The sequence below is a fragment of the Muntiacus reevesi genome, chromosome 6 (genome assembly GCF_963930625.1).
Source record: "Muntiacus reevesi chromosome 6, mMunRee1.1, whole genome shotgun sequence".
Classification (NCBI taxonomy): Eukaryota; Metazoa; Chordata; class Mammalia; order Artiodactyla; family Cervidae; genus Muntiacus; species Muntiacus reevesi.
In genome coordinates, this window is record NC_089254.1 from 10298434 (window position 1) to 10311215 (window position 12782).

At 41.2% G+C, this 12782-nt stretch overlaps 1 protein-coding gene across 1 annotated transcript in view; it reads right to left on the reverse strand.

Annotated features, from left to right (window-relative positions):
* Positions 1–8327: 8327 nt before the first annotated feature.
* The window catches only part of CALCR (calcitonin receptor), a 109642-nt gene continuing 105187 nt past the window's right edge, over positions 8328–12782 (reverse strand). The window contains exons 13-14 of the mRNA XM_065939781.1: positions 8469–8669; positions 8328–8369 (exon numbers count right to left, since the gene is read on the reverse strand). Of these exons, the coding sequence (XP_065795853.1) occupies positions 8328–8369; positions 8469–8669 (243 nt within the window). The remainder of the gene's footprint in view (positions 8370–8468; positions 8670–12782) is intronic.

Consider the following 12782-nt stretch of genomic DNA (forward strand, 5'->3'; position numbering starts at 1 on the left):
ACTAAGATCATGGCATCCGGTCCCATCACTTTATGGGAAATAGATGGGGAAGCAGTGGAAATAGTGACAGACTTTACTTTTTTGGGCTCCAAAATCACTGCAGATGGTCACTGCAGCCATGAAATTAAAAGACAGTTGCTCCTTGGAAGAAAAGCTATGATTCACCTAGACAGCATATTAAAAAGCAGAGACATTACTTTGCCAACAAAGGTCCATCTAGTCAAAGCTATGGTATTTCCAGTAGTCATGTGTGGATGTGAGAGTTGGAATATAAAGAAAGCTGAGCGCCAAAGATTTGATGCATTTGAACTCGTGTTGGAGAGGACTCTTGAGAGTCGCTTGGACTGCAAAGAGATCCAACCAGTACATCCTAAAGAAAATCAGTCCTGAATACTCATTGGAAGAACTGATGCTGAAGCTGAAACTCCAATACTTTGGCCGCATGATACGAACAGCTGACACATTTGAAAAGACTGTGATGCTGGGAAAAATTGAGCGCAGGAGGAGAAGGGGACCACAGAGGATGAGATGGTTGGATGGCCATCATCAACTCAATGGACTTGAGTTTGAGTAAATTCCGGGAATTGATGATGGACAGGGAGGCCTGGCGTGCTGCGATTCATGGAGTCACAAAGATTTGGACACGACTAACTGAACTGAATTGAACCCCAGAGTAGAGAAGTACCAAAAGGGCTCCTCTCTGATAGAAGATCTTGGTTCTATCTCTGACTAGTTATCTTGGTCTACATTCAATTCAACAAATGTCCTTTGAATGTTTGATATTTGTAAGATGCCAGGCGCTGTGCCAGGTACTGGACATTGGGTCATCACAAACTCTTTCCAGGTCTCTAACTTCACACCAGGAAATCTCGATCAGCTGGCTTTTCCCTCACCCAAAGCTGTTGAATATGAGTGAGGAACAGTACCAAGCCCACTTTTATTCAGACCACTATTATTACATAGAGGTCTACATTACATGGTCCATATTACTTAGACAATAATAAAGCCTGTATGTGAATTGCTCCCAGTATGAGATGATCTGTTTCTGATCAGTGATCATGGCCATTTAATTATAATTAAATTTATATTAATTATTTCACACATTTTATGACCCATACTCATGTTTATTTACCCATATTGTTCTCTTAGGGTTTCCTAGTCGCTCAGCGGTAAAGAATCTGCCTGAAATGCAAGAGACACAGGAGAACTGGGTGTGATCCCTGGGTTGGGAAGATCCTCTGGAGGAGGATATGTCAACCCACTCCAGTATTCTTGCCTGGAGAATGCCATGAACAGAGGAGCCGGGCGCGCTACAGTCTGTGGGGTCACAAAGAGTGGGACATGACTGAAGTAACTGAGCATATTGCTTTCTTAGCTATTCCAGTCTCTATTTCTTTCCCTAAAAGAGAAAGCTTTAGTCTGCTGTCTTATGTTGATCTTGACCCAACCTTGTCAGTATTAGTAAGAGTTTTAGTTTGTGGAATTTATTTGGCAATCTATGAGTTTTTCCTATTTGAGGTCTTTTTCTTTAATCCTGGAGTATTTAAACAATATTTCTTCAAGTATTTCCCCTTCTCTATTTTCGTTTTCTGGTCTCCTTCTAGAATTGTTTTTGTCCAGGTATTGGGTAGAGACCCTTTCATTGCCACTTTGCAGAATTATGAGCCTACAGATTCATTTCACCAGCCTTGATTTCCCCTTTGAAAGTGAAAGTGAAAGTGAAGTCGCTCAGTTGTGTCTGACTCTTTGGGACCCAGTGGACTGTAGCCTGCCAGGCTCCTCCCTCCATGGGATTCTCCAGGCAAGAATACTGGAGTGGGCTGTCATTTCCTTCTCCAGGGGATCTTCCCGACCCAGGAATCGAACCCGGGTCTCCCTCATTGCAGGCAGACGCTTTAATCTCTGAACCACCAGGGAAGCCCCTTCAGGTCATTCTAAATAAAGCCCCACCTTTTTTAGTTTTTTTTTAAAATGTGGACCGTTTTTAAACTCTTTATTGAAGTTGTTACAATATTGCTTCTGTTTTATGTTTCGTTTTTTTGGCCTTAAGTCTTGTGGGAACTTAGCTCCCCAACCAGGGATCGAACCTGCACCCCCTGCCTCGGATGGTGAAGTCTTACTCACTGGGCCACCAGGGAAGTCCCAATGCCCATTCTTTGAGAATGCCAGCTAGGCTTTACAAGTCCCATGGCAACATGTCAGAGGAAATTTTTTCCTAACAGAGGAATGGGGGCTGTAGCCTGTTGAGATTTATGATGAATAAGTTGTTGAAGATTCCAACCGAACCTCTTGGGGGAAAAAATACTGGCTTCCATGGCTGTGAATGGGGAGAAGGAACTGACAGCTGTCCTGCTCTGGGTAGAGAACATCCCACCATGAAGGACAGGTTTTAGTTAACATTTTGCAGTAGAAAATTATCCCTGGTTTCAGACATCATTTTTTTTTTTAATTGTAAGTGTCACCTCTATCTCTTTTAGTGGAACCATACTCCCACCCCTGCAAACCGTTCCCTAGGCCCCAGCTTAGTGAATGCTAAGCTGCATTGTGGAGTCTCTCATTTCCGCTCCCAGTCAGGTGATCCCTGTTTGGCCAATCCCCTCAGCTCTGACTCATTTTCTTGAGCTGGAAGCAGTAACCAAGTACGGACTGAACACGTTTGACTTGGGCTCTGATGCTCCCTTTGACTCTCCTTATTCCTGAGCCCCTTTGAAATCAGCTTCTACAACTTGGAGTCGATTCTCCTGTCTCAGCAGTTCACCCAGGCCTCTCTGCACCCACTATTCCAGGTACAAATGCTCCTTGGGGCCCCCACTGGTGCTCTGGTTCAGGATCTAAACCCATCTGGTTAGTCTTGTTTGCATCTCCACCGGGAAAGGGGAAACTATAAAATGTGGCAACATTCTTAGTAGGAAGCCAAAAGTCCCAAACAAGAACTTGCGCCAGTATTTCCAAGGTGGAAATTTAAAAAGCAGAGGCGTTGGGCAGGTTTTTTTTTTTTATGTCAGGCATTGATTTAGGTTTAATAAATGTAGAAATCTGAGACTGGTCTCCAAATAATCCCAATAGTTTCTGCATTTCAATATATACAGCTCTGCCGTGTTTCCCCATCAGTTTCTCTTGGGAAGCACCAGATATGATGCTTGGCTGTAACATTCAGAGGTTTCAGATTTTTTATTTACTTATTTATGGCTGCTGAGGGTCTTAGTTATGGCAGATAGGCTTTGTTGCTCTGTGACATTTGGGATCTTAGTTCCTTGACCGGAGACTGAACCTGTGTCTCCTGCATTGGGAGGCAAATTCTTAACCACTGGATCACCAGGGAAGTCTCAGTTTTTATTTCCTCAGTCCCTGTTTTGTGGTGGGGAAGGAAGAGAGGAGCTTGCCTGCTCTTTTGAGTGAGCTTGCAAAACCTATCCCCATTTACATGGGGCTGCTCAAGGCGTTGGATACTCTTGATTCTGATCCTAGCTCAGCCACTTACTTAGCGATGGCGGTGGGCACGTTATTCCCACTTGACTTCCATTTAGTTTTCTCATCACTAAAACGGGGATTAAAAACACATTTGGCTGTTATAAAGGGGAGGTAAGCTAATGTCCATAGGATTATATTGACTACAGTGTTTCAGAAATTGGTGTTCTTTTCTTCCTTCTCAGATTATCTCTATTTGATGGGTGTTCTTTCTAAATCTCTGTGATTGAACTCCATATTAAGCTGCAGAGTATCCATCTTGGGATGACAGCATGCAGAAGCTATAAGGTTGCATGCAGTGGAGAAGGGCTAACTGCCCTGAGAACTCACCAGCTACCCTACTGGGCAGAGATTTTGAGGGCCCACAGCTGGATGTGTATTTTGGCATGAGACAAGTGTGCTTGCTCTGATGAATGAGTCTGGCATGGTTGGATGAAAACAGATATCCTGATCTATTCTGAATTTTTTTGCTTCTTGAAGATCCCTCAGTTGGTTCTTATTGAATGTCTACTTAGCACTTGACCACTGATACTCTGAGGTGTGGTTTGGAGGCAATTTCTCCAAATTAAAATGAGATATTAAGTCCCTGAAGTAAAGGAGGCTGTGGTGACCTGCAGTGGTTGGTTATGATGGCTGGTTAGTTGGCAAAGAGCAACACAGGTGGAGTGTCAGTGGAAGGATTTCTGAGAGACTTAGGTAGAAGGAATTGGATGTCTGGAAATGGAGACTGGACACTGATCAGTGACCTAAGAAACTGGCTGATCAATGGTTAAATTAATGGAAAAATCTCTGAAATCTTTCAAAAGTGTTTGCTAATTCAAATGGAGGAAGATATATTAGGAAGTCTTCCTGACCTAAGTTAATTTATAGTTTCAGTGGCTGTGTTTTCTCTCCTTCAATGCTTTTCACAGATCTTAAACTTATTAATTTTCTCTCCAGAAGAACAAATATGAAAAATATTGTTAGTTTTAAATTTTCAAATGTGGCTTCTCTGTGTCTTCCTGTGTCTGCATGTATTACCATCCTTTTTCTTTATGTTTCCAGTTAATTCCCCAACCTCCCTTCCCACCGCATACAAGTTATCTATGGATTGATTCAGTAAAATCAGTTTTCCTAAGCTTAAGTTAGGAGGCAGGCATCTTGTTTCCCCTCTCAAAATGACAAATGATTATTTCTTTCTGAGCTTACCTATGTATGCTTTCTTAAATATGTCTTCTGATCCATCCTCTTCATGAATAATCTTAAACTCTGGAAGTGTTAACTACAATGATAAGGTGTTGAACTGTAACCTAGCCAATGAAAGAACTACTATTTTAGACTTTATTGTAAAGAAAAATGAGTCCTTGCTAAGCCTTTAGGAAGAGATTTTGTTCTAAGAATATTTCTTATAACTTAGCTGTCCCACTCAGGGCTAAGAAAGGTCACACTTAGCTACCACCTCCAACCCTATATTGCTTTGGTTTTCCACCCCATGTGTGTGGAAAGATATCAGCCCCAAAGATATCAGTGGTTATAGTTAAGGGTGTGGTCTTCCCAGGCAGTGCTAAAGAATCCAACTGCCAATGACCAGAGACGCAAGGGTCGGGAAGATATCCTGGAGGAGGAAGTGGCACCCACGACAGTGTTATTGCTTGGAGAATCCCATGGGCAGAGGGCTATAGTCCATGGAGCTGCAAAGAGTCAGACATGACTGAGCGCACACACACGCGTGGTTTAAGGCTATGGGTTCACTTGGCAGGTTTGACACACAGAAATTGTTTCTCAATGGCTACTATTAGCAAATATTTGCTGTGTAGCTGAATGAAAGGTGTATGAGACATCTGTTCAATCAGTGATAATGAATGAAGGAATGAATGAGAAGGGTTGGAGCTCTGTGATGAATCTTTCTATCATTTCCTTGCAACATCTTTCCTTCCATCAGAAGCCATGATATTGACATACATCCAAAGGTCGATTTTGGGCCAAAGCTGGAAGGTAGCTGACCATCTGAATTCAAGTTACCCTATTAGAGAATCAGATTTTACTGTATGATGGGAAATTATTTTTGTTCAACATCACAAGGGTAATGATATTTATTTGTATTTCCCAGTAGAACACAGAGGGAAAATGTAGTCCTGATGTATCCTTTCTGAAAAATGTACCCGGATCTCCAGAGGCCAGCAATTCTGGGTGCTATCACATTGCATGAACCTACAAATTACTTCTGTTTGCATGTATTAGCTCATCATGGTTCTCATTTAATTTTCATTTTTTTCCATTTCATGCTTTCCAGATCTGAAAATCTTTCTAATAGTGGCTGTTATACATTTTAATGATATTTAATTTGTTGCCTTTTATCCAGCCTTAATCTCCAAAACTATCTTAAAAATCAATGACTCTAACAATTCTAACGATCTGATGTGATGTCAGACAGTTCAAGTCTGGTCCCACAATAATGAAAAAAATAAAACAAAACAGCAATGATAAAAGAATGTGATACTTTCTTGTACTAGATTTCTTAGCTGTGCTTCCCAAACTTATACAAAATAGGCTGATAGTCCTGTGTGGTTTTGCATTAACAAGGGCATGAAAACTGTGCTTTGGAGGTTATAGTCAAAGTGAAGATTGAAGATGGCTACACCGACAGACAATAACCTTGGTGTTTTTGCATATGGTTTTCTAATTTATATTTTTGGATTATCTTGCCATCTCCTGTAATACAAGCCATATGAGATGTTAGCATCCCAGATAATATGGAATGAGCTTAGATGAGATGAGATGAATGAATGAAAAGATGAATATATTTCTTTAGAAAATATGCACACATACAATTCCATAGACAGAGGAGCCTGGCAAGTCATAGTTCATAGGGTCACAAAGAGTCAGACACAACTGAAACACACATACAACTTTTGCTTATCATTACTCTTTATTAATTCATACATGGATACAGCACAAGCATTTCACATCATTTTGGCACTGTGCACAATTCTATAGTAAGCTGTTTGATCTTATTCAGCCACTACTATATTAGCACAATAGCATTTAGAATATTTCAGCAAAATGTTATCACATTTGTACTAGAGCTGCCAGAAATACTGCTTTCCATGTTTGTAAACAAGAATAGGAACACTTGTTACATAAACACTGTGATTGGAAAAATACCCTCTTTTCAAATCCTCCCTTACATTCAAGTAAAGGAGACATAAGCTACTTTAGTATCCAAAATACATTTTCTCTGAAAGAATATATTTTTCTTTTGTCTTTCCAAAACTATATCATCTCTAAAACTATATCATCTCTGAAAGGCAGTGGCATAAGAGCACATACTTGAGACTTGAGATGTGGAGGGCGTTGATATATCTCTTCATTTGGAATACAAATTACATAAGGGTAACTGAGTGCTGTTGCAAATTCACAAATTAATCTCAGGTGCCAGTAATGATACTGGTTTACTCAGGGATTTTTGAAGATTTTATATGGAAGTAAAGAGATGTATGGGAATATAACATTGAATTTTAATGAGAAGCTCTTATTTTAAATGAGTTGGTATACAGTTAAACTTGTAGTGGTTAATTGTTTTTTCCCCCTCCTGTTTCACTAATAGCATCAAACAAGAGGTCAACCACAAACTGATTTCTAATTAGCCCTACTGAATCTTTCTGGAAAAGGCTGAGATCTTGTTAAGCTTAGAAGCTGGGTGGAAAGCAGTTAATGGAGTTATATGGAGCCTTTAATTACCAGTCTTAAACAAATTTATCTTTTACTGCTAGATAGCACCCAAGGGCAAGAGGTAATCTGCTTTAGAAACCTCGAGTGATTTGTTATATAAATCCTGGAGTTTAGAAAGTGGAAAACTCTCTTTAGAGAGAGTATTCTCTTCCACTAGGAATTCGATTTTTTGGCAGTTTTGTGAAAAATTTAGTGATGGATTCTTTGTGACTTCCCAATTTATAAATGTTAGTAATCAAAGCACAGTCAACACGAAAGCCAATTCCTTCTTATGGAAGTCAGGACCTGCCCAAGGCCAAGCTGAGCACACGGTATTAGTAAAGTAATGTAATATTTGGAGCAAACTAACTTTTTTTCCATTCAAAGCCTTACATCTTCCTGTCAAATGAAGGTCTTTCCCCCCCACAAACTCAGTCATCTCTACATTAGAAAGCCACTTTGTTTTGAGGAGGTCACGTTGTAATTTGTGTGGTTTACATTGTGTGTGTGTGTGTGTGTGTGTGTGGATGGTAAAACATCTGAGTAACATCAGAATTGATTGAAATTAAAAAAAGAAATAAAAAAAACAGAACCATAATACCAAAGTATCCTAATTTCAAAGTTTTGAGTGTAACTCTATGGCTGATTCATATCAATGTATGACAAAACCCACTGAAAAAATTTAAAAAAAGCTAAAAAAAAAAAAGAAAACCAATGATGGTGATTGAATTTTTGGAAGGTAGAAATGGCTCAAGATTAACACGGAGCACCCTGGATCTGAACTAGGTCAACTTGTGTTTTACTCGGTTACTTTGCTTGCATCACTCTGACATTTGTACATCTCAGTCCTGGATGAAAGATGGTATTCACAGGAGTTCACAGGTGTTGCAGAGTTCACAGGTGTCGCAGAGTTCACAGGTGTCGCAGAGTTCACAGGCGTTGCAGAGTTCACAGGTGTTGTAGAGGGAGACTCCATTCCTCGACTGTCTCCCGGTAGCAACAGTACCAAGTAAAACTGTCTTTGGATTCACTATGGACAATGCACTTGATACTTCTCACAAATGAGATGTGTGCTCCTGGGAGGATGGAGATCACTTGAGATGTAGGGTTGGTCTTGCTCCCAGGAAATGAGGGCTCAGGGGTCACAAGGCTGTTGTCGGCGTCACATTTCAAGCGGATGACTCTTGCTCAATGATCTCCATAGCGACGACCTCAGCACCCTCCGCGGCGATGACCTCAGCAGCACCCTGCACGGCGATGACCTCAGCACCCTTCATGGAGATGACCTCCCCGCCCTCCATAGGGATGACCTCAGCACCCTCCTCGCCCAGGTTGTCGGCGGGCTCGTTCTGCGGCTCCTGGTGGCAGATGTAGATCGGCGGGGTCTCAGCCAGGGCGGCGGCGGCGGCGGCAGTGGCGGCGGCGGCGTTGGCCGCGCGGTGGGCCCGGCGGCGGCCGTTCCAGCGCTGCGCTTGGTACTGGTTCCACTGGCGCTTCAGGGCGGCCTGGACCTGGAAGACCAAAGAGAGCCTTCTGTTCACATCTCTGTCGGGAATGCCCCAGCACAGTTCTCGGCACTCATCAGAGGCTGTGTGTGTGTGAGCTGCTCAGTCGGGGCCGACTCCTCGTGACCCCACGAGCTGTGGCCCGCCAGGCCTCTCTGTCCATGGGATTCTTCAGGCAAGAAGACCGGAGTGGGTTGCAGTTCCCTTCTCCAGGGCATCTTCCCCACCCAGGGATGGAATCCGGGGCGCCCCCGCATTGCAGGCAGATTCTTTACCCTTTGAGCCGCTAGGGAAGCCCCCATCAGAGGTTTGGGGAGGTTGAATTTTTAATTCTCATCTAAAAGGGCTGTGTGGGAAAGGCTCTGGATATGAAATACCATCTTGGAGGAAGAATCTGCAGACCGGAGAACTGAGTAATTTGCCTCAGCTGCCCCTGGCAAGGTTATTTGCTCTTTTGAGCAAAAGTTTCTTCATTAGAGCTTTTATACCATGAATGAAATTGGATCTGGTTTCACATTCAATATGGCATGCATATCACATTAGGAAGGCAGAGTTTGAAACCTTTTTATCTGCTACAACTTCTGATACAGCAGAAGCTTTTATCTAAATCTACATGTTATTGGTCTTGAAAAAGTATCTGGAAGCTATTTCACAGCTCTGGATTTTATGATAATGGCCTTATACTGTTGATTTTCCTTTATTCAGCATGGCTTGAGATGAGGTGTGCCCAATAAAACTCTGGTTAGTGGTTAACAAACCATGTCTTATTCATGTTTTGTAACGCTAGATGTCATGGTGTTTGGCAAGGAGCAGTTATTCAATAAATGTTTTCTGAATGGTTGTCAACATCCATTCTAGAATGAGTTTCTAATGCCAAGAAAATGACCATCCATGACTGTATTGTAATTAGTGTATTGACATCCAGTGGTATTAGGGTGAGGGTGCTAAAAATGTCTAGACTGAATCTGAGGAAGAAATGGAAGTTTTATTTCATGCAAATATGAAAGCCTGAGTTTTGATATAAGACTTAGAAACACAGGTTTTGGAGAACTTGAATTTCTCCCTGAGGTGAATTATAAACCACTGGATCATCTACATTTATTGTTAGGTATTCTCTCTCACGCCAGAGTGTATGATTTGGAGAACTGCTCGGGAGCTGCAGTGGGTTGCTAATTTTGGAATTACCAGAAACAAACACTTGTAATAGTAACATCACATCGCCTTTCAATGCCTTTTCCACTGATAAGGCCATTTCACTGTGTCTCATTTGATGCCATGAAAAAGTATTGAACTTTGGGTCAAGAAACCAGCCCTGCCCACATTAGTCATGAAATCTTGGGCAGGATAGTTAACCCCTCTGAGATTACTTTCTTCAATACAACTTTTCTACCTCACCTAGTTTCCTGATGGATTACATGGCTATAGTACGAATCAAGTGGCATCTAAGATGTAAGTATAATACCAAACAAGGAGGCTACTAGTATTCCTACTGTTACATCCTTATTATGGCAGGATGGTGGTCTTTAATCTTTAGACTAAAGGAAACTCTTCTGTCATATGTGTGGATATATATCTTTGGAGGGTGGTGTTGTTAAGGATATAAAAAGAGCTCTTAATGACATAGTTTCTGATCTCATGTTCAGTTACTTCTCATATATTCTAAGCTAGGTCTCCATGGAGAGTCCTCAACAGCCTGGAAAATATTGGATGCTAATGTGAATGAAAGTTTTCTTCACATGGTGATTTGTGCTGGGGAAAGGGTGTTGTTCGATCTTTTTGGGAAAAGGAAAGATAATACTCTTGGTGGGAAGATTACCCTAAAAATGTATTTTCAAATATGAATGCATTTATTAATGAATGAATTAATTAATGAATGATGAATGAATAGTTCACAATCTCCTCTTGCATCACCCACTTTGTCTTCTACTTCACTCCTGAAAAAGACACCATGTTTCCCTGTCAGTTTGTGAGCTTTTGCTTTGCAATCTATGCCTTAGGGAGAGTTACAGAATTGAAGAGACTAGACTGATTATATAAGAAAGGGCTGATATGAAACCATAGCTGAATACATTTGGGAAAGAAGATCCCTCCTGAGTTATACTTTCAGCTAAATACCTGTGGCCATGCCATTTCTCCTCTAGCACCTCTTCAAGAACCTAGGAAATATTTCAATTGCTTTCCAGTTTTGGGGCTGTACTGTCTATTAAACATAGGTCCTTAAATGCCGAGTTTATCATCTGCTGCTGCTGCTACGGCTAAGTCACTTCGGCCGTGTACGACTCTGTGCGACCCCATAGACGGCAGCCCACCAGGCTCCCCCATCCCTGGGATTCTCCAGGCAAGAACACTGGAGTGGGTTGCCATTTCCTTCTCCAATGCATGAAAGGAAAAAGTGAAAGTGAAGTCTCTCAGTGGTGTCTGACTCTTAGCAGCATCATGGACTGCAGCCCACCAGGCTCATCTGTCCATGGGATTTTCCAGGCAAGAGTACTGGAGTGGGTTGCCATTGCCTTCTCCTGTTTATTATCTAGGAACTATCAAACGCCCTGTTGAATTAGGAAATATACAGCTCAGAGAAGCACTGTCCCCCAGACAAAGGGAACTTGATAGTTTCTGTGGATTCAAAATCTCCTAAATACCAATGTTGTCTTTATAGCTAAAACATAACACAGATATTTAAAGGTGTCTGAGGCGGACAGCACCCAGCAGGGGAAAAAAAAAAGGAAGTCCTTTGTTTTGACTCATCTGTCCTTTTAAAATAATCTCCACTGGAGTATCCATGCATACTAATGAAGTACCCAGCATGAGGCCAAAGGGTTTGAAGTCTATTTTAATTTTTAAAAATTATGACAGAAATGTTCATTGCCTCCTGTAATTGTATTCCAGAATTATAACCTATCCTTTTGTGTGGAGATGGCAATCTGCTTCCATTTGTAAACCACACGTGTAAGAATAGGCCCTTAGCAGCATGTGAAAGACACTTCAATAATTTCAGTTTAATAAGGGCAATTATCTACTACAATACCTCAGGTTGAGCCTAACAGTGCTTTGATCACAAGAATATGGGCATTGAATCTATTTGAAAAAAAACAGAGGAGACTTTGGTTGCTTCTGAAAAGCATCAGAAATATAAGGAGTTGCCCATGGGGAAAGTAGAATACACAAAGTTTTGAATTATATAAATGCATTGCTAGTTATAAAAGCAATTATCACAGATCACTTCACATTTTCCCAATTATGCCAATTTATTTATTGTCAACTGTAAAAAATAAGAGTCTGGATGGTTTGAAGGAATAATGATTATACCTGGTTCTATTAGTAACTAACTGTATAGGGTTGGTAACATTTGGAGGTCTCTATCTCTATATTTGTAAAAAAGAAAATCGGGTTGGAATCTTCGTAGTTGAATTTGGATGTTTTTGTCTTTGGCCTTTGTCTTCCTGTTAAGTTCACTGTAAGAGCTTGCAGTTTTGTGCTGTTGAATGGAAAATGAGCTTTATCTCAGGAGTTCTGATCATTTTTTTTGTCTAGGAGAAAGAAATCATTGTTTAGCTTTGGGTCCTGAAGCTGACTTTCTTGAGTTTTCTAGAAAGGCAGTATTTTTGAAAACCAAGTTTTATTGAAAGAATTTTTAAATAGAAAAATTTAGCTTTGCATATGAAGTGATAACATTCCTGATCTGGAAATAGCACATAGTGACATAAGGAGAATCCCTTACAAACAGGAACGGGAAGTGGTGAGTACAGAGCTAGGGAAAACGGCATCTTTATAGCTGTAATCTGGAGGAGGAAATGGCTACCCACTCCCGTATTCTCACCTGGAGAATCCCATGGACAGAAGAGCTTGGCAGGCCCCAGTCCATGGAGTTGCAAAGAGTCGGATGCAACTAAGCACATAGCTGTAATCATCTTTTTGAGGTCTCTTAGATCCTTAGTAACTGACTGAAATGACTGGATGGTCAATGTCCACTGTCTTGGAAGAGTTGTGGGAAATGTTTTGTACATAAGCGTGCTCTCATGGTCACCTCCTGATACCTAGTACTGGAATTCTCAAAAATCCTTTCCTCCACTGACTATCTGATCCATTTCCATGGCAGGAATCACTGATGACAAATGGATA